This window comes from Sparus aurata, chromosome 12 (assembly GCF_900880675.1).
Source record: "Sparus aurata chromosome 12, fSpaAur1.1, whole genome shotgun sequence".
Lineage (NCBI taxonomy): Eukaryota > Metazoa > Chordata > Actinopteri > Spariformes > Sparidae > Sparus > Sparus aurata.
In genome coordinates this window covers 13,477,997-13,504,088 of record NC_044198.1, presented here as the reverse complement: position 1 = coordinate 13,504,088, position 26,092 = coordinate 13,477,997, and the positions used below count along the sequence as shown (strand labels likewise).

The window sequence follows — 26,092 nt, the reverse complement described above, 5'->3', positions numbered from 1 at the left end:
GATCATTTGAGACAAAAAAGTGGTCACTACAAGGGACCTCGCAGGGCGAGACCTGCTCAGGCCCTAAATAATGAGAATAGAATCAAAAGTTTATTGTGCTACAAAATAAATACTCATGACACAGTTGTAATTTGTCCATGAAAAGGAGACGTGCTTGAAATATTCAAGTGTTTATAAAATGGTACAGTTCAGGAAAAATTCACTGTTTCAGTACACTGTAATACCAGTTAGCATTTCTGTGGCTTTTTAACATGGTGAGACATTCTTTAGACGGAGTGCAGAAACACACAACTGCAGCCCAACCTTGAATGTTGTGAAATCCTCTAGCCGGATGACAAACTGCTCTGAGTGTGTCAAGTTAATATATTTCTCAACAGGGTCTTTAGTTGTCAAGTCACATGAGATGGCAAATATCAGTCTGCATTTAAAAACTTCAAAACAAGGAATGCCCGCTTAAAATGGAAAACTATGTGATGTACTTCAAAAGGCAACACTATTAAGACTTGAGGTGGTTGACAGAAGCTGTTACACAGTGATGGCTTAGTTAAAAATCAAAACTACTCATATAAGTGTGGTCAGTTTATACATTATTTACTCGGTGGTCCATATTCATAAAAATAATTTACAAACTACATTCACAGAGCTACCTGGTACATTTTTTATTTTTAATTTTTTTTTTAAAAGAGGCACTTAAGTGCAAAAGTGAATTTAATCTGTAGAACATGGCACAGTTCCCTTTAGGGTTATAGACCATATTCAGTTGGCGGCCATTTTCCTCCGACATCGTGCTCAGTGTGGAAAGCAAAAAGTCAAAGCTTGTGATTCAACTGTAGGTAATCTGACAAGTTATTATGATTCACCACTTTGTCATCGCTCAGCAATGGAAAGGACGACGGATAGTAAAAATCCAGAGGGACATGAGACCATACTTGAAGGTAAAACAACATATTTGATAACCGCTAGCTTCTGTTAGACAACAGCTAACCAGAGCATCCAACCACTTTGTAGCTAACATTATGTTTTGACAGTGTCACACAATACAATGACCTAAAGAGGTAAAATAACTCTAAAATGTCAACTCACATCTTGGACATGTAATTAAGCCTGGAACTAAAACCCTGGATGTAATCATACAAATAATGTTGGTTTGGAAGTTGTTGAATGCCAACGTTAGCTAATAGGCTATCAAATATGTTAGTTTACCTTGAAGTATGGCCTGACGTCCTTCCAGATTTTCAATATCCAGTATTTCAATTCAAACCTGAACCCACATTATGTCAGAGGAAAATGGCCGCCGCGTGAATATGGTCTTTTAATACCCGCTGCATAAGAAACAGTCCCAAAGCCATATCGGGGCAGTTATGCCCACAAAATATTGCTTTCATTGTGGTTTCTTATGAAAAAAGCAGAAAAGTCTCTTATTTCAAGTCCTAAGATACATTGTTGTTTGCGCCCATTCTACTAAGACAAGAAGTCATGATTGCATTTACGAAAGAAAACAAGTTAAAAATGCATACAGTACTCGGCTCCACTTCTTCAGGGTGGCTGCACTCAACCAGACAGGATGAGCCAGAAAAACTCTTCCAATCTTCTACAAATCTTCACATTTCTCATCAACCTAACTTGATATCGTACTGTTACAGACCTTGATATTTGACACTAGATTCAGTGACACCTCCTATGTTTTTAAAGGCACATTATGGAATGAAAACACAATCTTTTTTTTCAAATACAACAACTAATGTTAAAGGATTTAATTCACCCATCCTGAGAGTTTTCCCCGAACAACATATGTAGTCTATTGCTTCCCAACACAAACTGTATGTGCTTCCTCCTTTTTTTTTGAACAAGTCGTCACACAGATTGTTTCACAGAAAGTGTCACCTGATCGATGGCTGTGTACATAGCGGTTTCTTCTGGTAAACTTGAACCCTTCTTGTGCCGTTCTGATCTGGTTTTTCTACGCAACTTTATGGTTGACGGAGGAGAGTTTACTGTGGAGGAAAGCCTCAATGTGCGGCCAGATCTTGTTGGTCTCTGTGCCAGAGAAGCTCTGCAGCACACCTTTGCTCCTGTAGGGGAAAACGTTTTTACAGTCACTATATGACCTGTTATTCCAGTATTACACCACAATTGCTTTAAAATATTCTGTACAGCAGATACAAACACGTTAAACAGCAATCAAACTAAAATATTAGTTCCTCCTGCGTTTTTCATTTTGTGCACTTCCTTCATGTGATGAACAGCCTCTCCAACACTGTTGTTAATAAAAAAAAAATAAGTGGGACACTAGCTAAGCACATCCCTGTGGTTTGAGGGAAAACAGAGTAATTTGTTTCCCTGCTTAATTAGTCCAAAAATAGCAATAATGATGCATGTACTTTCAAACTGGGTCCGCAGCCTCACAAGTCTAGTATTTGTACATTAGTGTTTCTTGCATAGGTTTTATTGAATTTGGTAAAACAAAAACAAAAGGAATATATATATATTTTTTAAATGTATATTTGTGTGTACATTTAACTCCTTTGGGTATTTGCACTTATTAGCTAGTCCTCTTGGAATGTGGCTCTTAAGCAATATTTCAGTCATGTGAGGAACTGTGAGGAATGTGAGGGGGGAAACAAAGCCCAGGGTCAAAGCTCAGCAGCATTTTGGCTGCAGCCTTTTACCTATAGTAAGGCATTTACGTGGAGTACACTTGAAGTTTCTCCATGCGGGGATGCAAAGTTCCCTACCTGTAGTACTCTAAGACGGGCTCTGTCTGGGTTTCGTAGGCCTTCAGTCTCCGTGTGACCGTCTCCGGCGTGTCGTCGTCCCTCTGCACCAGAGGCTCCCCTGTCACGTCGTCCAAACCCTGAAGAAAACACATGAGCACATGTTGTCGCTTGCTTCTTTACTCAAAAACTGCACCTGCACAACATGCTGGAATAGCACTTTTTTTGTTGTTGTTGTGTTTACTGCCAGCTGCAATATGAAGAATGCTTATCAGAAGAAAATGTGAGAGACCTGCTGAGAGTTTCTTAATAAACGCTCGAGGTGACTTCCAGCCATTGTACAAGTCCACAGCCAGAACATTTCTCCAGCTCAAAGACAGACACAGCGCAGAAACTGGAATGTAAACACGCCGCTTGGCTCACGAAACACACAGTGTTGTCTTTGCTTTCACGCCAGTCGACCAAGAGGAGAGACCAGATTGATAGTGATAAAGCCAAATTATGTTGAGAGACCTTTTTAGCGACCTTTCATCCCTGTGAGAGATGTTGTCTCTCTGTTTCCACTGTATGCAGGTAAACTTTGAACATGTAGCAAATGCAGCAGCAGGTCATTTCCCAGGATATTGATCTCAAACAGAAACAGTTGCAGGATATACGACCATCAGCCACATCTTAAAGGTAAAGTTCACTCAAAATTGAAAAGTTGGGTAAGCTAGTTACTTGTTATAAAGCAATATCGCAGGAACTGGGAAGCTCCATGATCCCAAATTGATCTGAAAAGCTGTTGTTTATACCCTTTTTTTTTTTTAACAAAAACCTTCACTGCAGCTGCTAAGTAAGGGCTTTTCAAATCAATTTTGGATCATGGAGCTTCATGCTTCATAACAAGTGACTACCTCACCCAAATCGCTCAAATCTATTTGAGGTCTTGGGGCTTCCACAGACTTGGATTATGCCAGACGAGCTGTGTGGAGTGTCGCGTTTTTACATTTTAAAACAAACTCCCATCTTCTTCAGTTGTTAAGGAGAAATGACGCAAAGCTGTTTTGCTGTGATGCACCAGAAATGTTTTGTGAACTGCGAAACTTCACCTGACACAGTGACTACAGGTAATGACTGACATCTTTTTTTGGGGTGAACTTTTCCTTTAAACAAAACCACTGGCCCTGTTTCACGGCCACGTTTCAGAAGGAACAGCAGGTGTGGATGATAACATTAACGACGACTCTGCTCTATTGAAGTGTCTGAATAAACCAGTGAGACAGCACGCACAGCACCAGGACCTTGAACCTGCTCAACTCAGTTCAGCCATCTTTCATTTTATTGTGTACGCCTGTACTTCTCCGACTGTGACACGGCAGAACGTTGTAAGAAAGTCTCACTTGGTTCATAGGTTAGTGGATTTCTTATGTAGCATCACTGCATCGAGAGGTGTTCTATTTTTTCGCAAATCTTACAAAAGCTCACGTTTGCGGGTTTTTTTTTTGTTTGTTTGCTATGGGCTCTGCATAACATTTATAGCGACTAAGGCATGCTAGCAAATAGGGCTGTGGAGAATACAGCGAAGGAGCCAATGATTAACTATGAATGTGTTACTCCTCCAGACCATGCAGGCAATCACTGAGGGCACACGTGACCACAGGCACGTTAGCTGTGAGTCAGCCATCAGTCAGCCAGAAACAGGAGCTCAAACACCTTGTCAGGTGTAATATCTTCAGTGTCCATGCTATGTTAGACAGCATGTGAGACTGATACACAGATCCAATCAAGACATGCATGGAGACGTTGAATAGGCTCCTATTCCTCAGATATTTACTTTGTTCATGTGAATGTTGAAAGGTTGAAAAACAGTGTGTGAAAGGATAACAAACATTTGCCTGCGGCTATCAAGAGAGCTCGGTCTGTCGTCATGGAAACAGATGCAACATGCACAAAAAAAGATGCAGATGAAAAGAAGCTGGATTTGTTTTTTTTTTTTGTTTTTTTGCCTTAAACAAATCCCCACAGAACACCTGTAAATGACGGCAGGTCAGAGAGCTCCGACAGCGGTCATGATTGAAAAACTCCTTTCCTTTTTACTCGTTGCGTAACAACACTGGAGGAGAGCAAAGGTCCCCTGTCATTTCATCTTCCCGTTTTTTAACAGTTGTGCAATCGTTTCTGTTTTTTCCTCTGTTTATGCTGGATGCTAATGTTTTTCCTCATTAGTGTGTCACCTATCTTATTAGTGTCTCTCTGCTGTCTTCCAGTAACCTCACACCGTTCTGTGTAGGTTCCTCTCCAGTGACTTTCAGATGTTTTTTTGTTTGTTTTTTAATCTTATTGCATCATGTTGGCTCTCGCGCCTCATTCTTTTAAGGCGGACGTTAGGAAAATCCTTGAATGATAGGCCGATCTCAAATAAACAATCATCATTTCATAGGAGGGAAAAAAAAGCCAACTGTGAGCGACAACTGAAATTGAAAAGACGCCAGCTGTCAGTTCAGATTCTGTACCGACCGTATCTGAGAACAAGAAACAGAAATATTGAAGGGGTAACAGGTAAGAGAGGATGTACTCACAGGGACTTTAGGCGGGTTGAAATCTACGTTGTAAACTCTGCCGCTGGGAAGGTGAGTCCAGCGTGAGGTCAGCCTCTGTTTGATGGTCTGGAAAGGTACATTGAGGTTGATGACTGTGTCCACACTGTAGGCTTTATCCAGAGCGTCCGCCTGGGATACAGTACGAGGAAAGCCTGGAAGAGAGACAGATGGACGGAGGGAAGCGAGGGACAAAGTACAGAGGAAGAAGGAGGGGTGGGTTAAATGACTGTAACAGGATTTAGAACCAATGAGATCACAGAAAACAGCCGACAATTAAAAACATCCCATTCAAACTACAGTTATAGATGGATAACATTTTGTTTTAAAGGTCCAGTGCGTGAATTTAGAACACAACATTATTCATAATTATGTTTGCAGAAGGCAACCTCACAAGTAGAGGCTACTAAATCCTACCAACTGCACCTTTAAATTTATAACAAACAATTCTGAATGTGCTTTTACGAGCCGTTGTTTCCTATCAGAAATGAGCGGTGCTACAAACTCACCGTCGAGCAGCCAGCTGCTCTGGTCCAGAGCTCTCAGGTCACTCAGGATGAGACGAGACATGACATCATCGGGTACCAGCTGACCCTGATCGATGCAGGACTTCATCAGCAGGCCGAGTTCTGACACAAACACACACACATGAAAATCAGACACTTGCAGAGAGGATGCTGCTCATACTTTGAACTACTTTAACGTGAAAGATTATCTGTACCTGCCTGCCAAAAGCATCTAATGACATTAATCTTCAGCGTTCAAATATTTACCCTTGTGTGTTTTCCTCTGCCTCAGCCATCATTCAAGCATTTAGCACCACAGAATTTTTGACACAGAAACTTATTTACATTTAAGATATCAGTGCAGTCCCAGCATGGTGGGTTTGAATATATTTAATACAATCATAACCGTAATACTGTGGCTACAATCAAACAGACAATTATGTGAGCACTTTTTGTCTCGGACTTTGAATGTAAAGCTACTTATAGAAAAATAACTTCCATTTTCCATTCTCTTCCCTCTGGCGTCCTCTTTAATTGGTCAGAGTCCAGCTGAACAAAGGAATTTCCTGACAAGCCTTGCAGAAGTGACCTGACTATGCTAATCGTCTGCTGTTATGTCACTTTGACAGACAGAGGAAACGGTGAAACTGAGCGTAAAACCAAAGGCAACATAAAAGAAAGTTGGATTTAACACAGAAATGATGAGTTCTGTGTTACTCAGGCATGTGTAGACTAGACCGTGCACTGGTAAAGGCAAACGCATTGTTACATGACCACCAGTTTCGCAAAAGTGACAATTTAGGGGGATTGTGCAATTCATCGAGTTTATATTTTACACGGTAAAGGTCTTTTTGGTGTTCAGTATGACTTAGGAGAACGCTGGGGAGGCAGTTTCAGGACTGGGAAGGTCACTGGTTTAGATTCAAGGTCTGTTTGAGGAAATGTAAGCTGGGAATGTCAATAAGAAGACCTGATCTGACTGCCAACTGCTCCACTGGGGCGGCTCAGCTGCCAACAATACAAGGGTTTAGTCAGACTGAGGTGACTCAAAATGTCTGCACGTCTACAGTATGAAAGTATAACAGGGCAGGGAAAAAACACGTGAGCATAAATAAAGGTTTAAGAGTGATTGCAGGAGGCTCCAGGCTCCACTTAAACACCGAATTACATCCTCCAAACAAACAGTTCCTCTGTCATGCAGCTGTAAATACCACACCTGAGGCACCGCTGCTTATCTTTACACCCCTCTGTATCTACCACCAAGGTGATATTGAGAAGCAGTGGGCCTCTTTCCAAAGTTCAGGTAATGTTGAGTTCAAGTGTTTCCAGTATAAACACAGAGCAGCAGGCTCTATTCCCCTGCTCACCGGTCTGACCTTGCCTGGAGAGGACACACATGCTGTGAGACAATCCCAACTGGTATGGGAGTGGTGCTTTTATCAGACTAGACCAGATTATTTTTCACACTAGTTCTCAGCGCAACATAATCTGCTTGTGTGGCATCATAGAGTGCGTGGGCTGCTTCTAACAGTGAATATCCTCAAGGAAACCAAGGTGTAGTTAAGTGACATTTCTAAATATAAAGTAGACGCGACCTGAAATAACCCTCACATCTGAAGACCTGCTGACTTTTGCAGATTTACTTCCTCGAATACACGTTTGAGTTTGGACGCTGTCTTACCGGTTTTGGCGTTGATGTTTGCTCTCAAAATGTCCCCGCTGGAGAGGTGTTTCAGTCCAAAAGTTTTGGTGATGCGCGCAGACACTGTTCCCTTCCCCGAGCCGGGAGGTCCCATTATGACAGCGCGAAAAATCTTATGCAGAGCCATCTCTGCGCCACTACGTGTTAACGCCGAGCTTTTCAAGAGCAGACTGGCCGTGTCCTTCCCATGAAAACCCCTCTGTGGATGCGCGGCCAAGACCGGATCGGCGCAGGTCTGTTTTCCCAAGGAGTGCGCAGCGCCGCCAAGAGTGGGCGCGTCTTGTGCGGCCGGTCTCACTGGACCTTGACTTTCATTCCAGTTATTCCCCCTTAGCGCTGCAGAAACACAAGGAAGAGGAGAAGGAAGAGGAGGAGGAGGAAGAGGAAGAAGATGTGAAGTGCCACCAGTACAAGGGCCAGCGGGGGCAGATGGGGACGCACTCCTCCGAGGACGCACTCCGAGCAAAACGAGCCCCTTTTTACTGCGCGCTGACTAACTTCCTCCCCTATGTCGCCGCTATTTGCGGTTAACTGGAGATGTATTTATTGTATAATACGGTTATGTAATTGGTCTACAGGCGGAAAAAAGCTTGTTGGCGAGGTTGCCGTGATTAATCCCTTCCGAGCCCTCGATCCCTCTCAGCCGACAGACCTGCAGAGTGGCAGGCAGGACGAACGACAAGCAGTCTGCTCTCATGTTCAGCTTTTCAAAATTGTTTTTAAGGAGTTAAATCATGATTGCAGACATTGTTGATCTATATAACACCTCAATATTTAGTGAAAATACTAACTTTGACGTTAGATTTTCATCATGAGAGATTTAAAATGACTTAAATTTGCTTTATTATCTATATACAGCCACTGTTAAAGAAAGATCAAATGAATAATGTGATATATTTATATGTAGCAAAATGTTTGTTTACACTTCGATCACGTTTTGTGCCTTTAAGACTGAAAATATTATTCAGCCACGCACGTTATTTCAATGAGTGGTGATCTGGCGCCACCTCGTGGCCAAATGGCGGTGATGCAACCTGATAAAACACATTTTTGACCCTCCTTGTCTGCCGTATCCTCTCCTCCCACCAGCGTCTTCCTGGACAAACACACGTGGATTTCCACTGACGCCAGGCAGAAACAACAATAACATGGCAAGCCACGGGCTCGCGTACGACGGCTGCAATTTCTTCAGACAGCGACTGGTCTTGTCCACACTCAGCGGGAAGCGTGTTAAAATCAAAAACATCAGGTCCAAAGATGACGACCCGGGGCTGCGCGGTGAGTCGCAGCTTCACTCTGCTGCATGTGGCGTCGCAGTTAGCTCGGCGGCTAACGAGCTAGCTGTTACGCAGTTGGGAGTGTGTTTTACCACTGGGCGTCGGAGGTGTGGGAAATGATGGGATAGTAGTGCAAACGCGACTTAAATGCAATTTTCCTTAACTGTACAAAGTTGTATTTTTAATTTGTTTGTCAGGAGCATTAAAACATATCGTCACAGAGCTCTGACTTTGATTATTTGAGTGGTTTATGTTGGCATATGTGAATGAGGATTATCAGAAGTTCCCCCAGTGGATACAAGAACCTTTAAATCCACTTATTTCAATCCAGATGTTTTGGAAATTAACGCCAAATATAAAACGTAGGCATTAGTTAACCCCCATCTACTTGTTGACATTTTGAAAAAAAAGTTTCGATAGACTTGGGTTGAATTGAAAAAAACATGTCTTTCAGTCACATCACAGCTGTTTGGAGATGTTTGTAACTGCATGTCTGTATTCTCCAGATTTTGAGGCCAGCTTCATCAGACTGCTAGACAAAGTGACCAATGGTTCCAGAATAGAGATCAACCAAACAGGTGAGTGTGACAATCAGGGTGGGACTGTAATATTGCCTTCTGTCACAGACAGGGCGTTTTTTTTTTTTTTTAATTTCTGTTTACTGTGAGATACTTCAGAAAATTAATACTTCTGAGATTTTATCATGACTTCATTTATATTGTACATAAATTCTCAATTCTGAGTTTGAATGTCTTTTCAAAAACTGCATAGTGCCCCTTTTAAACTGTTTATTTTTGTAAATGTTTCAGTCTAACCTGCTGAATATCAGTTGCGACCATCATTATGGAAAGTCACACTTGACACATATTTAGGTGCATGTACAACCAGAATAGTTGCCCCCTGGAGCCCTTGTTTTTAGCTGACTCCATTATAACAAGACTAAAAACCCATCCACTACTTTATGGACTAACCTCCCTGTCTGTCCCCTTGTCTTTCTCTACAAGGTACTGTATTATTCTACCAGCCTGGCTTGTTAAGTGGTGGCCCGGTAGAACATGATTGCAACACGCAGCGCTCGATCGGCTACTATCTGGAGGCCCTTCTCATGCTGGCTCCGTTCATGAAGACCCCTCTGAGGGCCACACTGAAGGGAGTCACCAACGACCCGCTTGACCCGACGGTGAGGGCACATATTGTTTTGTAGCTTATTAACAACCATATACGTAAACTTATATACAAATAATTTATAAATCCTTTCCGAGAGTAGTCTTATTGTACATTGGCACCCTTTATTTTGCCCCTTGTGATTTAATTTTCAATCATGTGGCTCATGGAGCTGAAGTATGTTTCTGCAAAGAAGCGTATCAACTTACTTGCAGGGTAATTTCTGCATAAAATGCACAGCCTGCAAATCCAAATGAACACTGCCCTCTAGTGCGCACATTGCTACATGCATTTAGGAAAATTGGTGTCCTTACAAGCGATATATTTGATCTGCGGTGTAGTTTAGAACATAAGATAATTTGTTGTGGTCTGATTTTTGATTCAACTCAGAAGTTTGTATATTGACTTGAGAGAGTGTTGAAATGTTGTTGTTTGCATGTTTGACATGTTGTCATAGCAAGCCAGCCTCAGCCACTGCAACAGCCCTTGTTTTAGCTCTCTGCGATGAGCTGCACTGGTAACTGTGTAATGTCAACAAACCAGAGACCAGAAAGCAGTTAAAAGAAGAGGAGAGGTGTTGCTATGGAAACAGTGAACCGCGTCTCTGGTTGTTGCTGTGATGATGAGTGATCTATTGTAGGACTGATTCTAAACCCTTTGTTGTAAGTTAAGGCTGCTTGTGAATTTTAAAAAAAACAACGGTTGATGCTGAACAGAGATTACGTTTTTTGTTGCAGCTCTAGTTTTTTATTATGCAAATGTTTGAGTATATTTTGATTAAAAATAACAATGTTTGTATATTACCCCAAAAGTAAACACATTTTAATATTGATCTTACCATTTGGCAGTACCTCTGACACCTTAACCCAGTGGATGGTGCTCTGAGGCCCACTGGTTAACAAATAGACTTTGGTCCTGGCAGTCTTTTGTGAGATACTTTTCACTTTGAACCCTTGGAAGACTGCGATTTTCGAAGGATTTAATCTCTTTGCCTCCTGCAGGTCGACCTGCTGAAGTCCACAGCCCTCCCTCTGATGAAGACTTTTGGTATTGATGGAGAAGGCTTCGATCTCAAGGTGAGGACATGATGCTGGTGTGTTAAGCATGATATAGCCTTTACGTTCAAAGATAGTGCTGGTTGAAAATAACTAAATCTGTGTTTGTTGCTGCACCCTCAGGTGGTTAAGAGGGGGATGGCACCCGGTGGGGGAGGAGAGGTAGTGTTCACATGTCCTGTCCGCAGGACCATAAGGCCGGTGCAGCTGACTGACCCAGGAAAGATCAAGAGGATCAGAGGAGTGGCGTATCCTTCTCAGGCTCACAATCTTGGCCTTATTTCATCTGTAAACAAAGCTGGAGTGATATAGATTTTCATTCAAAAATCATTTTGGAGTTTAGTCCTTTTATGTTGTGTCTTTTAGGGTTATAAATTATGATTATTTGAGTACAAATGTGAGAAAATAGTGATGAATCAAAATGTGTTAATTTCATAATATCCATAAGTCCAATGTTAGCTTCAGATGTCTTGTTTTGGTTGATCTGCAGCTAAAGCACCCAAATGTAATGGGTTCACAGAGTTAATCAGCAGAGGAAAGCCGCAAATCCTCCCACAGAAACTTTGATTCTTTTTTGGACTTTTGCCCAGAAATTAAATCAATAAATCAATTTTCAAAATGGCCACCAAACTAATTTCAGTCTAATCAGTTAATTGACTAAGAATATCAGTATCAATCATGTCAAGAATGCCAAAAACTGAACTCTGCTGTTTGCTGGAATTAGGTTCCACACTATGTTCTCCTTTTCAAACTGAAGTGGAAATCACTGTTTTTCTCAAGACAATCTCATGCTGTTGCCGGAATCATCAAAAATCCTTGACGGTCTAAAACCAGATATTCAGTGCGAGTTTCTCCTCAGATGGCCAACAGGTTGGTGGAGTCAACCAGGAGCATCCTCAACAAGTTCATTCCAGACATCTACATCTACACAGACCACATGAAAGGAGCCAACTCCGGCAAGTGAGTATCAGAAACTGACAGTTGTCATTGACTAGTCAGTTATTATTGTCTTATTTCCTGTCAGTGGACAGGATGACTCGTTATTGTTAGTCTTGTCACTACAGTTTAAAATGCAGAAACTTCTTCATATATAAGCAAAGTTTCAGTGAAACAGAAAAATACAAAATCATCCATGTTTGTTAACTTCAGGTCTCCAGGTTTCGGGCTGACCCTGGTGGCAGAGACCCTGAACGGCTCCTTCCTAAGTGCTGAGATGTCGTCTACGCCGCAGGGGCAGGGAGGCCCCATACTACCAGAGGACCTCGGCAGGAACTGTGCCAAAATGCTTTTGGAGGAGGTATATCGGGTAGGTACCGCAAAGACCCGCATACACACACACACACACACACACACACACACACACACACACACACACACACACACACACACACACACACACACACAGAGTGTGTGAGGCTCTATATTGAATGCAATAGGAGTCAGTAAAATAGTACTTTGTGTTGGCAGTGAGGAATTACATGATCTTGTATCATGTTTCCCCGTGTTTTTTGTTTGCTCTGAAACTGCAGGGCTCTTTCATCACTTCATTAATCTCTAAAGCAGCTGTCCATTCACAATACCAACCCTGTCCTGTTTAATTTGCAGAGCTAAAGCAGGAATTCATGGGTACCTGCCTGTACTCATCTCCAACAAGTCTGATAACAGTTTACAGAAGAAATCCAACATTAATGTATTACGTATAAGTTTGAAGAGATATGCTTTAATGAGCTTGTATGCTGAGAATTAAAAATTTTTCGTTGATATCAAACTTGCCCTACATACGATACAATTTCCACTTTGAGGAATGCAGTATTCTGCTTACGTTTAACTTACTCAAACATGTAGGCCTACTTTTGTTGGTTTTCTTACTGTGCTGTAAAAATTCTCCATTATCACGGAGAGTTGATATGAGGTCTTAATTGCCCCGCCCACAGCATCTGGAGAATCAGTTTGCAGCATATCACCAGACAAAATCCAAATTCTTGGGGAATACCAGTCGGTCAGGACACATTGCTATCTCAGCAACAATGACATTTTCTGCCCTTGTTTATTCACATTCTCTGGTAATCACCCCAGTCTGGAACTCAACTGAGAAACTGTTTGTGGGCTGAATCACAATGTAGAAAGCAACAGAAGGGTATTTCAGGTCAAATCAGATGTTTTTATCAGGCATTTTCTCATCTCCAAGGTAGATGCTACAGCCTGCTATGTAGGCAGTTTCTCCGACATTAGATTTGAAAGAACAGAAGTCAAACTATTTCGTTGTCGGTGGAGACAGAAGTAAAGTACACAGACAAAGTAGAGCCAGATTTATCTTCTCCTGTTTGCTCACTGACGGTTTGTTGGAAAGTCTCTCTTTTATATGATATAAGATGTCAGTGCACTTTTTAATTCATCTTCCTTAACATCAGTGCCACTATGAATCCTAACAGAATTTTTGAATGTCCTTGATAAAATAAAAATGTACGAAGAAACTATTGTGAAAATAATGATGAAAAATTTACATTTCATAATAAGTTTAATTTTCTTAAACTGTCACACAGTATTTTACGTTGTCACACAATTTACTCATGTGTGTATTTAAATGATAAAGTCGTATTTATTATTAAACAGTGTGGGATTCTACTCCAAGTCGCGTGAGTCCCATGTTTTTTTCAGATTCTGTGCAGAGCTCAGAGACTCACCAGTGTTGCGGTTGATTCGGTGATGTGTCGGCTGAATGGTGTTCGGTCAAACAGGCTTGATAAATGAGGAATTTGTGAGTGAAGATTAACAGTTATGTTTGTGGCCATAGCATGACTTTATGTTCCTGTGTATTTCTACCTAACTGTGACTTACAGTAGTAGGTGTGAGATCGTGTAATGTGGCTGTTTCTAAAGAGTTATCCGGGCACAAGAAATTTCACATAGTCACGCAGGAAAAAGAGCCCACTTCATCAGAATGTGTCCAATTAGATTCTGTGACTTCACTTTGCCTCCGCATGGCTCTGCCTCTCATATGAACCATGTGAGTCCAGTTAGCTGGTCAGGGTAGTGCTGATTAATCCTCAAGCAGGAATATTGTTGGATGCATCCTCTTAACTCCAAGCAACAGAGTGGGCTGTGACAGCTCTCTGTAGCAGCGTCGGAGTGTGGTGGATTAAATAATAAGCAGCTCGTGGAGCAGGTAAATTGACCAGTTTGGAAATTGAACAGCATTTGAATAACGGCTGCTTTTAATAGCTAACTGCAGCAGGAGGACAGGGTGAGTGCTACAGCACAGAAGAAGAGAAAGGGGGTAAAATGGATGTGTCTTGTGCTGGAATAGTTAATTTTTGAAAACGGAAAAAAGAGATTTGCTGGATGCACATTAAAGGGCACGGGCGCTCTGTATGTGTGCGTCTGTTTGTTTTATGGTTAATCAGTACAGTCTTCTTGTAGTAAACCATCGCTACTCGATGGACATTTTGTTTTTGGGAGCAACATCAACACTGGAGAGGAGCTGATGTAAGTGGTGCACTCTTGAAATTCTGTTGAGTTGGGTTTTTTTTTATTTTATTTATAGTATTGTCATGTCCAGAATGTTTCCATGTCACTGTATGTTATTTATGTGATTATAGTCAGCTTTAGAGCTTTAAGTAAAAAAGTTGACCATAGTTTTTTTTTTCAAAAAAGAGTCTGAAGACATTTGCGAAAAGTATCGTTTATCGAGGTATAGCTGAGAACATGATGTTGTTTCTTTTTTTTAGTCCAAAGTCTTGCTATATGGAGGTGTCACTAAATTTAGAACATCTCAGGTTTGGTAAGAATGGTGTCAATTTAGGTCAAATCAATCCACAGGAAAGAAGTAGGTCTTAACCCGTTGCTTTCATACATAGATTTCCATTTTCTTCATTTCGTTCAGCTTGTATCCTCTCACTTTTTTATGCAGTTTTACAGGTTGACGCCTGCTCAGTTTTTAAAGTTGAACATTGATTTGACTTGTCATTTTCATCATGTATATATATTCATCACATCGCGTGAGTCCCACGTTTTTTCAGTTAGAAAGTTGTGTTAAGGATTGAAGGGACTTTTTGATGAGGTCTTGGGGCCATTATCGTAGCTGCAGATCCTAACTGTCTAATGGTTTCTTTGGAAGGCAGGGCCTGAAACTAGCTGTCAGGAACTGCCTTATTAAAATGTTCTCTGTCTTGTACTGAAATGAAGCTGCTTGTTGAAAAGTACACGGCAAACAAAAACTTCTAAACCTGAAACTGGTCGGGAAAGATTTAAATCGTTCGAACCTGCGGTTCGAACAGCAGCACACAAACAGTTCGGTGCTCAGGCGCAATACTATTTCACTAGTACACTTTCTGTGCTGCCAGCTTTGTGGACGATAATAGAGAAATGTTATTGGGATTTGGATAAAACCTCCTGTAAAATATCATGCTCTTCATAACCTTGTTTGAGTTTTTACTGGTAACCTCCCGAAGTAATGTCTGCTTGAAATACTGACGCTCTGGTTTGGTTTCCTACCCGAGCTGACAACCTAAAGTATTTGATGAGCTAGGGATGAGACTCAAAGTCAACTAAGTCAACTATATTTTTTACATTTTTCCTGCTTTAAGTATGATTCCTGCTTTAAATGTCTTAAAGTTAAATGTGACTCATGTATCCAGACAGGATATGTACACAGAAAACTTTTTTAAGATGGACTTAATTTGTGCATTAAATGGATAAACCTCCAAAGGCTTGTTGATATAGTAAAAGAGTGGTGGGGAAGTATTTATTTATTTTATTTTTATTTACAGCGTACCAGGTTTAATAAATGTCATCCACTTGCAGAGGGAACGCAGTTAGCATAAATCTCTGCCTCATCAACAATACATACAATGTCACCATAGTCTCGCCGTGATGTCGGTGATATGATTATGTAATTGAATCATATTCCTGCTGACAAGCTGTCACGATGCCACAATACTGCATGACTCTCCCGCAGAAAGTAACCTTGTGTAAACCTAAACGGACAAAATCACAGGATAGACGGCCATTTTAAAGTTCATCCGGTATTTATAAAAATGCTCTTGGGTGTGTCCAGTCATGCATGGGCCTCTTAATACAGCCCCGGTGAATAGCACATAGCTGTTGTCGAGTAATCACGATGGCATGTGATCACTTGGACACGGAGAGAGGGTCCTCTGTGCTCAAGGAAAAGGGGAGCAGGAGGCAAAGGGCGAGCATTATATGTGAAAGAAGAGGAGGAAACACCCAACAGGATATCTGAATTTGTAGAAGGTGTCATGTGAGTAAGCGAGAAATGCAGAGCTGCAACTTGGGGCCAGAGCCTGTAGCAACATGACATTCATCTTGACCTGGTCTCCCGAAACTCTAAACAAATTCCTTTCGAATGTTTCGTACTCGTGGCTTTGGGCATATGTTTTTTTATTCTCTCATTCTCTGTGTATGTTATTGAACAAGGTTTGAGTTTTAAAGACTACATTTTGTGTCCAGAGCTGAAAAAAGGCGTAGATGGTTAACGGTGTTTCCCCTGAGACAATCAATCCTCAATCCTCTGGCAAGGGGTTGCTGAGTTCTTTTTAAACATCTCCACCTCCATGACGTATGTCTGTGTTGTTTTTGTTGCTGAAACACGTCGCCCCTCCTCTACATCTGTTTTTAGGGTGGCTGCGTGGATTCATCCAATCAAAGCCTGGCGCTGCTGTTGATGACCCTTGGCCAGCAGGACGTGTCGAAGGTTCTGCTCGGACCGCTCTCCCCCTACACGTAAGCGTTGTCATTCAGTAATAGACACACACAAAGCTCCCTCCCCCCCAGGCCCTTGGCTTATTCATAAGTTGTTCAACACATGCACTTTGTCCAAATGTAGAACATGTCCAGCCTGACATTTTGTTACTCTTTTACTTGTCCAATCTTGGCAAGTGACCACGTTTCAAAGTTCTCATCAAAATGTAGGGCACGAAATGCTGGGCAAATACACAACAGCGGCAATAAATACACATTAGCTTGTTTGACCTTATTGTTTGTTTTTATATCGATTGTCACCGAAAAATACCTGATTTTAAAAAAATGTATGTAATGCACACAAGATGCTGCAGTTCATGGTAAACAAAGTGTTTGTGCAATGAGAAGTTTGTTGTATTCATGTGCACCAGCAGTTGGCCCATTCTGCAAATGCATGTTGGACTTTAAACACACCAAACCTCACTATAACATTACCAGGTTCAAGGTTTGGAAAACACCAAATAGCAATGTTAAGACATAGTAACATTTTCTCTCCACAATTATATAAATACTTTTGCATCCTTTGTTCCAGACAAGCTAAACTCTGAAGCTTATTTAATAAAACAGGGAAGACAGCAGCTCAAGAGTTTAAACCAGCAGACAATAACAGGCCACAGTTTAAATCGATTAATTTTTTTCTTCAAATTTTTCACATACTTTTGAATGCATGCATCATCATGGGACTTGGCCAGCTGTGCATTTCCACGGTGTGTGCCAGTTCACACAGAGTTGCTTGGTGAATGTGTGATGAATTAATTTACTAACAGTCTAAGATGTGTTTTACCTACATTATTTGCATAAACTGTTTGTGGATAATGTTTAACGATAAAGCAAACAAGTATAGACAAACAATGAACAGGAAGTTGATGTCTGACGTGGACGTCATCAAGTATGAGGAGCGAACTATGAACTGTCCATTTTCAGTTATCATGGTACCGGTGCTGTGTCCCTCTCAAGTACAGTACTATGATAACTGAAGATTGGCAGTGCCATCACAATACACTCCTCCTCTTACTCAGGTAATGCTGATGACAGACAACACAGCCTGTTCCCTCAGTCCTGTTTATGAAAAAGTATAAACTTTTGGATTATGTTGTTTCTGTTTATATAAATTGCCCTTGTTTTACAAGTGTTTGACATCCTAGCTTTAAGAATAGAAGGTCATGTGCATGAGAGAGAATAGTTCTGCAACTACAAGTGTGTCTTGTTTGTAGACAAGAGTTTATTTCATCATATTACTAACTTTCTTCCCTCTGTCTCTCTCTGTCCTTCAGGATCGAGTTCCTCAGACACATTAAAGATTTCTTCCAGACGATGTTCAAGATTGAGGTTCAGAAGCCTTCAGAAGATGAAAGAAAAGGTGGAGACAAAGTCCTGATGACGTGTGTAGGAGTCGGTTACAGCAACATCAACAAAACCATTAAATAAAATACGTATTTTTATATAAACAGCACAGTGTCGTCTTGCATCTCTTTACTCACACACACACACACAGCACAAATAATATAATATTTTATTGTCTTAAAATGTGAAAGGTATGACATTATTAGTCATTGTGTGACTGTTGGCATTTTTCGGGCTGTTTGTGTTACAATATACAAGAACTATACTTCTTGGATAGCTATCATGGAATACAAACGATATATTCAAAAAGACATTCAATGACATCTTCATATCCACGAATGACGGCTTCTTCTTTGGGTGTTAATCATTCAGTCTGCAGTTTAAAACATCAATGCATGGTTGAACATCACTGGGATTCCACATTAAGAGGCATTTCTAGAGTGTTAGTTCCAGATATCGTGCGGGAAGTTCAAGCTAACGTATCAGTATGATGCTTGTTTTAAGGTCAGCGGCTGGCCATCCTCGTCCTCGTGGGGCAAAGCTTCACATCACACCACATGTTTTTCATACCAGCAGCAGGGAGGGGTTAGTCGTCCTGGCCACATAGATGCTTGAGGGCGTTACCGTAACTGCCCGACACTTCAGACTACAGAAACATAAGAGAAGAAAGGGGGTGAGGGAAACGGGAAATCGTGGTTTACGTTTTACAAACGTGGTCATAACAACAGGGGTAAATTCTTGTCCATTATCTGAAACCACGAACCTACAACATTAGGCTTTGTTGAACATGTATGCAGAGCGTAATGAGCAAATTTAATTTCATCTGTGGTCATGTGTACTGACCTCTAATTGGGAGTAGAGGGAAACTCCAAACAGCTTCTTGTATTCGGTTCTGATGTCCAGCAGGTCGATCTCTGAGCGACTGACCAATATCCTTGTCAAAGTGGACTCTGTGGTTCCCAGACCCTGGGATTAACATGTAAAGAAAGGCACATATTAGGACCTGGATAATTGTTACCAGCTGCATGTCAACATACATCATCCTGCTTCTGCAGCACGTCAGCAGCTTCACATGTTTTTTGGTTCTACACGTTAAAGCCCGTAGGCAAATTTAGTCAAAGCAGCAGCTACAAAACAGTGGCTTAACATTCCTTTCCACACCACCGGTGGCCAATACGGTTGTATGGTGTGGCTAAAAAAGGCCAAACAATATGAGGATTTTGTTTTGGGAGCCTCTTGTGTAACTGCAGACTTCGGGATCTTAAAGGCCCTGATGATACAGATGGACAGATCGTACAGCTTACCTTCATGCTCTTGAAAAGCCTCTCAGCGAGGTATGCAGGAACGTTCTTCACGCACTTAACTAGACCAAAACAAACGTTTAAGAAATTAATTATATCAAATAGGTGATCAGCTAATACCAAATGAATATGAAGGTGCGACACATTAAAGATGGACCACTGTTCAATGTAAGGGGTCAGAAACAGGGAGACAACACAACACGTTCTTCTCACCAACAGCCACCAGTATCTTCTCCAGGTTTCCAGACATCTCGCTCTCAATGCTGTCCTGCAGAGTCTTCTTACTAATGGCCTTGTACTCTACCAGAGCTAAAAAAAATGAGAGAGATTTGAATACAACTTTTAGTCTCCTGTTGAAAGTTCGACATGGATTTATTGCTATTGGAGCTACATGTAGGGTTGCCATGAAATGTTATTTGTCCCAGAGGAGGAATCCTGCCAACTTTGGCAATGCCCTGACTTCTCCTCGTACTGCCAACACGAGGTTCACATTTTTAGCTTTTAGTAAATTATCTTGAGAACTATTGGATGGATTGCTACCAGATTTGGTGCAGGTGTCCATGATGACCAGAGTATGAATCCCAGTAATTGATCCTTTTACCTCTTATCTAGCGCCATCGTCAGGTTAAAACTTTGAATTACTCGTCCAATTATTTGATTTACAAGTAAATACCTGCAAAACTAATGAGAATCCCACCATCCACAGCTGTGCTTCATGTAAACAACTAATATGCTAAACTAAGGTGGTGACCATGGAAAACATGCCTGCTTTGCATGAGCATGTTTGTTCACGCGAGTAGCTCGAACCAATGTTGTGCCTAACCTCACAGAGCTACAAGCATGCTTGTTAACTCCATAAACATATTTTTTATTGTATAAGCATCTACATAAAAATGAAAAGATGTTACACACTCTGTCGAAGCTGGGGAATACTCCTGTGGCACAGGATGTCAATAAACTTTGCCTCGTCCGTCCCCCACTTCTTCTCTCCTGCTTCATACAGGGCCTGGGAGGAATTAGATTGAGTGTTATGATACATACGGCATAAGTTTAGATATAAAAAAGGATTTTGGGGGGCAAATCCAGTGGTTGAAAGACAACAGACTATTTTAAGCATAGGAAAAGTAGATTGAAACTTGAATTGGCAAGAGAGTTGTGTCATCTGAGGTGAGTGGTGCCTTCAAACCCCATGAATGTGTCAGGTCAAACAACTGAAGAAGTCTGCGTATACCACACTTACAGAGCTGTGTGACACGGTAATTAAAGTGATCTGCAATGTTTCCTGTTGCCACATTAGCCACATGCTTGAGAAACAGGCAGAAACTAAACGGTGAACAACTCAGTTGGCAGTGGGCGTACCTTAGCATCTGCTTTAGCTTTGCTGGTGTCCACATTGGTGCTCTCGTCCCTCTTCCCCTGTGAGGAGGACCAGAAGATGACAGTTTGTGATACGGGCTGTAGAATAAACCTACATTTATAAGACGAGCCCTTTGAAGGGCACTTTTAATATACTTTTCATGACTCAACATCTAAATGTGCAATTTACTGATAGAGATGACAAGTTTTCCAAAAATGAAGAAAAAAAGTCACATCAGACAACATGATTTTTAACTGCAGTTCAGATTATAAAACATTTTCTTTCAATGTGCTGGTTGATTTATTACTTGCATTTTGAGAGATATGATAGGAATGTTCAGAACTGTTTGACTACGATAAATCTAATGCTTTAAGCTCGGATTCTCATGTGTTAGAAATGGGTTACAGTAACACATAACTCTTAGAATTTAATGCACCGCACCTCAGCCAAGATGAACAGTGCTTTGCCATAATCTCCAGACACCTCCGACTGCAGATCATGAATCATCGATCTTCCAGTTTCTTAAAGGAAGAAGCACGATACAGAATATTTCACAATGATCATGATACATTACACCAGAAACATTTGCCAGTTGCTTCATAATAATCTGAGTCACCATATAAACGGTAAAATCACAAATACTTTGTGTTGAAGGTACAAACCTGCCAGGTAAGCTTCAGACAGGGCCTTGATCTGCCTGTTGGATCTGGAGGCAAATATTTCTGTCAGTGTACTCTCTGTGGTCCCTGCACCCTGAATTAAATGAAAATGGAGTGAAACCAAATGGTAATTCAGACAAAGTGGCAGCTTATTAGCATAAACACACAAAACAGCAACAGTGAAGTGCAGTTCTAAGGTCACAGTATAGTAAAATTTGCATGAATCCAAACAAATCTGAAGTAAAACAAGTCTGTTTAAACAAACTTACACGTGGAACCAGGATTTGTTCACTTTGACAAAACAGAGATATATATAGAATGTTTCCATTCTGTCTCTTTAAGGCCGTCCTCCTGAATAACTCTCTACCCTGATTGGTCAGCTCTCACGGGCCTGAGCAGGCACAGCGACATGTGTTTCTGCAACTACAGCCATGCTGAGGGTGTGGCTGAGGGTGGTGACTATAGAGACCTGACCTCTCATTTAAACTAAGAAAGATTTTTTTTGTACATGTCAAAGAAAAAAGAATCTCCTTCCGAATTTCTGCAGATATAAAGTCTTGGTGGTACAGCGGGGGCATCACAGATACTGTCAGTTTGACACAATCTTACCTTGATGGCTTTGATGACTTCATGACAGTCGTAGACAGCAGGAGGCGTCACCAAGGCCACCAACAAGTCCTCAAAGTCTCCGTGAGTGTCGCCTTCCAGGTCAGCTACTAGTTTCTGATGGAGGAAAGTTGATAAGACGCAATTGTTACTCCACCAGCATGAAGCTCATCTTGGTCTACGTCTGAGTCAATGTACATACCCTTCCTGTGGCTTTCTCATAGGCCTTAGCAATGAGCTGACGCTGAGCGTTACTTCTTTGGGTCAACACCTCAATCAGCGTCTTTTCTGTCGTGCCTATAAAAACAAAAGGACAACACAAGACAGGCTTACCACTCACACTGCACTGGGAGGCTTTTATGGTTTTACAACCTACAGATATCTACTGACTGACGGAATTAGTAAAATGCGATGAAACTGCTTTACATGTTTGTCTGATAATACTGATATCAATAACTCTTAACTTACCAATGCCCTCTATGGCTTTCCTCAGTGCAGACACATCCTCCTCTGCTTTGAAGTTTGCCTTGTCCTTCACAGTACCTTTTGTGTTGGACTGAGAAACACAGAAACAGAAACACACACATAACAATGAATCAACCAGCTACTTTGCCGCACTTATAAAGCAGTTACACACCTTCATGTACAGGACCCTGACAGAACAAACACATATTGACATATACAGACAAATAAAATGTTATATATTAAAAATACAACGCAATATATGGAATGAGTACACATATTTTTGACAATTTATGCCAACATCAATTTTCATTTTGCTTTAAGAATGTATCATTAAATATAATTTATATATGTTTTTATTAAATATTAGTAATATATACTGAAATGTATTGAAAAATACATGGTGTAATATGTAAACATTTTAATTGAAAACATTCAAAAAGTAGCTGAAAAAAAGTTAAATTATCAGCAAAATGTGAATAAATTGCAGTTTTGTCATTACCATGTAAGTATATCGTGTTGGGGAGATATCTACTGAAGTCAGCGTGCTAACCAGCTAGCCGCGGCACATCGCAGTCCAAAGATCCCGTCCTAATTCTCTGTTCCCCAACCTCCCTGTCTGAACTGATGACTGGACGTCTAACCGTGCTAACTAGATAAAGCAGGTTCAGTTGGCAGCATTTAGCGGTTACACCTGTGATGTGCCCTATTCGAGTATGAATTTGACAGCTGGCCAATTCTTATAAACTGCTCCTTTCAAATATATGTAGTGTATCTCACTTCTTGTTCTACAATATATGACAAACATGACTAATTAGTATATTTGTCAATAGAAGAGAATGGAATATGTAATTTGATATATGTAATAATACATCGCAAGTACTTTATAAAACATATATTTCAATAATTATGAAGATAACACTAATTTCATCAACTTTGTCAACTCCTGATATCAGTGTAATGTCATCATACTGTTTAATTGACAAAAATAACAGGAAAAAACTAGAATGTAAATATACTTGATCTACATATATGAAGAAAAAAACATAAATATAAGTAATGCTGTTCCCTGATAAAAAAAAATAATAAAAAATAATTTCAAGCTTTTCTTTTCATCAGTATCCATTATCTCCACATGTCTACAATAAGAAAGGACAGTGTCCAACTTACTGTCACAGTCAGTGAAGAGGGGGAGTCTAAGAGCAGGTCCAAATCATCCTACAATACAAGTCAACAAATATGCCTCAGTTATCACCTTTATTCTCACATATTTTAAGCTTTAAAATCTCTTTTGAATCATATCAACATTCATAGATAGCCTGCAACTACTCACCCACACAGACATGGTTGTAGTATTAGAGAAGTCTCAAACTGGGGAGAAAGGAGGAGGAAAATAATACATAAAATATCATCATCTTCACATCAGAATGTTTACTGATCGTGTATCTGTACATTTTCTGTTCCATTTCATCCTTAGTTGACTTGGCATCCACTTCGGGTAACATAAACACATCCGCTGGATCATTACTCTTGATATGAACTCTGATTAAACCCACAATAACTCTGCTTTTCTTCCACAGTTAACTGTTGAGTAATCCAACATGGTCACGTTAGAAACTCTGCGTCGACTGCTGCAGTCCACTTAACCATTTTCTCGATCAGCAACGTGGAACGGAGACAGAAAACAAAGGCGTGCATGCTTCATCCATAAATTCTACAATCAGACGTCAGAAAAATCATCGTTTTTCTTCTTACCTTAGAGGACAGGATCGACGTCAGATGAGGAATTTCACAGTGAGATAAAGTCGCCACACCTTTCAGAGAAGTTTGGGGAAGGCAACGCCCATCGTGATCTGGAGGAAGTTGAATCACGGAGAGCTTTGACATAAACTCCTCCTCGTTTGTAAACAGTAACAGCACACTGTCTTAGACATTTCTGGATTTATCTCTATGATTTCTCTGTAACATGACTCCCATCTGTGCCTCGATAGAAGTAACGCATATGCTGCGCATCATCTGTCAAGCTTTGTGTAGTTTTTGTTAGTGAAAAGCACAACATTGCAGTGTCCTTGAAGCCATTGTATTTCAGTTTATAAATCTAAAAAAAAGAAAAAACGTCAGGCTGTGTAATAAGTCCAAAGTCATGTTTGCTCTCAGCGCAGGAGCAAGGATGTGAGTCAGAGAGAAAGAGGAAGGACGTGTCCGTTATCAGTCTTATCTCTTCATTTCACCACAGTAAGTAACTTCAAGTTGTGATCACAAACTCTAATCAAATATATTAGACTAGCTAGACTGTAACGTAACTTAATGGATGTATTTTAGATGCATGATAAGAATTTATGGATAAATGTGTAAGTATGCAAAGCAATAAAGCAATTAACCGTTCGTTTAGTCTAGTAAAAATAAAAAATAAAAACATTGATAGCATTTTTAATTATTCAGACTTAAAACTAGATATGTCTTAATAAATTACGCACACATATAGCAGCTCACCACTATATCCTTCTCTGAACCACAACAAATGCATAAATCAAGGAGTGGTATGTGAAGTTATACGCTTAGAGGAGAGGGGCAGTGGCGACACCTAGTGGGGATTTGTAGTGACTAGAGATCTGACCACCTAAAGGGAAAGGAACCAGGAAGAGATACAAGGTATGATGTGAGGATTCATGGATGATGACACTGTGTGTACAGATTTCAGTGGATATGGACATGTTATCTGTTACACACACACTACAGTGGTTAAATAGTTATTTGAGTGCAAGACAACAGTATGTTGTAATAAATGGTTGTGCTTCAACTGTAGTACATAATAAAGATGGTGTACTACATGGATCTATACTTGCACCCTTATAATTTCTCACTTACATCAATTATTATTTTCTCTCTCATTTTATTTGCTGATAAAATATAACTTTATCACATAGTGACCTTCCATCCAACCATCGTCTGTTACCGCGTGGTATACCCAGTTCATCACAGGGCTATCATATAGGGACAAGCAATCAGAGCCCTAACCCTCCACTAATCCACACTTGTGGAAATGGTGAGAGTTGCAACTCAAACTCAATGTTTGTCACCGTTAAAATATATATATATTTTAAAAATGTATACACTTAATTCATAAAGTCCAGTTAATTCTTTGAGTGTGTTGGTTTTTTTTAATTTTTCCTCATGTTAATGTTTTATGTATTTCTATGTTTTTTCATAGGGTTCTGCATATGAATGTTTGTACTTTTTGTTGTCTTTTAGTTTGTGCTGTATTTTCCCAAACCATGTATATTAATATTCATTGAGTTTAAGTTTTATTTTCTGTCTGTTGATACCTATCTTATCTTTTAATTATCTGATCTCATATCCACCTTGGATGTAACTGTGTGTGTGCAAATAAAATAAAATACAAACAGAAAAATAAATAAATTGCGCTCTTTTTGATACAAAATAATATTCACTGAGTGTAATATTTAGTCAGATAACTATGTAAGATGAAGGTTAGGTCACTCCTTTCTCCACCACTGAGGCATTTGGGGTAAAACACTACCTCCCTCTGACTCCGCCTACCTTATGATGCGGGTCGCGTTCAGTTGAGCGTGTATCTTTTAACCCT

At 40.5% G+C, this 26,092-nt stretch overlaps 3 protein-coding genes across 3 annotated transcripts; 1 reads left to right on the top strand and 2 right to left on the bottom strand.

Moving 5' to 3' along the window:
• Positions 1–124: 124 nt before the first annotated feature.
• On the bottom strand, positions 125–8,153 carry ak3 (adenylate kinase 3). The gene is made up of 5 exons (XM_030436070.1): positions 7,481–8,153; positions 5,803–5,922; positions 5,276–5,448; positions 2,736–2,854; positions 125–2,072 (listed from the first exon to the last, which is right to left on the bottom strand). Exons 1-5 carry the CDS (start codon positions 7,626–7,628, stop codon positions 1,961–1,963), a joined length of 672 nt encoding a protein of 223 aa, XP_030291930.1. The 5' UTR covers positions 7,629–8,153; the 3' UTR covers positions 125–1,960.
• On the top strand, positions 4,090–18,209 carry rcl1 (RNA terminal phosphate cyclase-like 1). Its single transcript, XM_030436067.1, has 10 exons — positions 4,090–4,107; positions 8,591–8,779; positions 9,285–9,356; positions 9,783–9,958; positions 10,944–11,018; positions 11,121–11,245; positions 11,832–11,957; positions 12,147–12,303; positions 16,635–16,738; positions 18,031–18,209. Exons 2-10 carry the CDS (start codon positions 8,650–8,652, stop codon positions 18,182–18,184), a joined length of 1,119 nt encoding a protein of 372 aa, XP_030291927.1. The 5' UTR covers positions 4,090–4,107; positions 8,591–8,649; the 3' UTR covers positions 18,185–18,209.
• A 45-nt stretch (positions 18,210–18,254) lies between these two features.
• anxa3b (annexin A3b) lies at positions 18,255–24,352 on the bottom strand. The gene is made up of 14 exons (XM_030436068.1): positions 24,241–24,352; positions 23,819–23,856; positions 23,656–23,703; positions 22,492–22,579; positions 22,226–22,320; positions 22,027–22,140; positions 21,421–21,511; positions 21,200–21,279; positions 20,761–20,817; positions 20,314–20,407; positions 19,615–19,710; positions 19,405–19,463; positions 18,944–19,066; positions 18,255–18,746 (listed from the first exon to the last, which is right to left on the bottom strand). The coding sequence occupies exons 2-14, from the start codon at positions 23,828–23,830 to the stop codon at positions 18,687–18,689; spliced, it is 1,017 nt and encodes a 338-aa protein (XP_030291928.1). The 5' UTR covers positions 23,831–23,856; positions 24,241–24,352; the 3' UTR covers positions 18,255–18,686.
• Between the last annotated feature and the right edge of the window lie 1,740 nt (positions 24,353–26,092).

What these genes read in the sequence shown, in the direction of transcription:
- rcl1 (XM_030436067.1), top strand. Translation starts at nt 8,650, where the DNA reads ATGGCAAGCCACGGGCTCGCGTACGACGGCTGCAATTTCTTCAGACAG. An exon ending in ACGACCCGCTTGACCCGACG is followed by an intron (nt 9,959 to 10,943) that starts GTGAGGGCACAT and finishes TGCCTCCTGCAG; the next exon opens with GTCGACCTGCTGAAGTCCAC. An exon ending in TTTTGGAGGAGGTATATCGG is followed by an intron (nt 12,304 to 16,634) that starts GTAGGTACCGCA and finishes ATCTGTTTTTAG; the next exon opens with GGTGGCTGCGTGGATTCATC.
- ak3 (XM_030436070.1), bottom strand. Translation starts at nt 7,628, where the DNA reads ATGGCTCTGCATAAGATTTTTCGCGCTGTCATAATGGGACCTCCCGGC. An exon ending in AAACATCAACGCCAAAACCG is followed by an intron (nt 5,923 to 7,480) that starts GTAAGACAGCGT and finishes TGTTTGTGTCAG; the next exon opens with AACTCGGCCTGCTGATGAAG. An exon ending in GAGCAGCTGGCTGCTCGACG is followed by an intron (nt 5,449 to 5,802) that starts GTGAGTTTGTAG and finishes TCTCTCTTCCAG; the next exon opens with GCTTTCCTCGTACTGTATCC.
- anxa3b (XM_030436068.1), bottom strand. An exon ending in GAAAGCCATAGAGGGCATTG is followed by an intron (nt 22,321 to 22,491) that starts GTAAGTTAAGAG and finishes TTGTTTTTATAG; the next exon opens with GCACGACAGAAAAGACGCTG. An exon ending in AAGTCATCAAAGCCATCAAG is followed by an intron (nt 21,512 to 22,026) that starts GTAAGATTGTGT and finishes CATTTAATTCAG; the next exon opens with GGTGCAGGGACCACAGAGAG.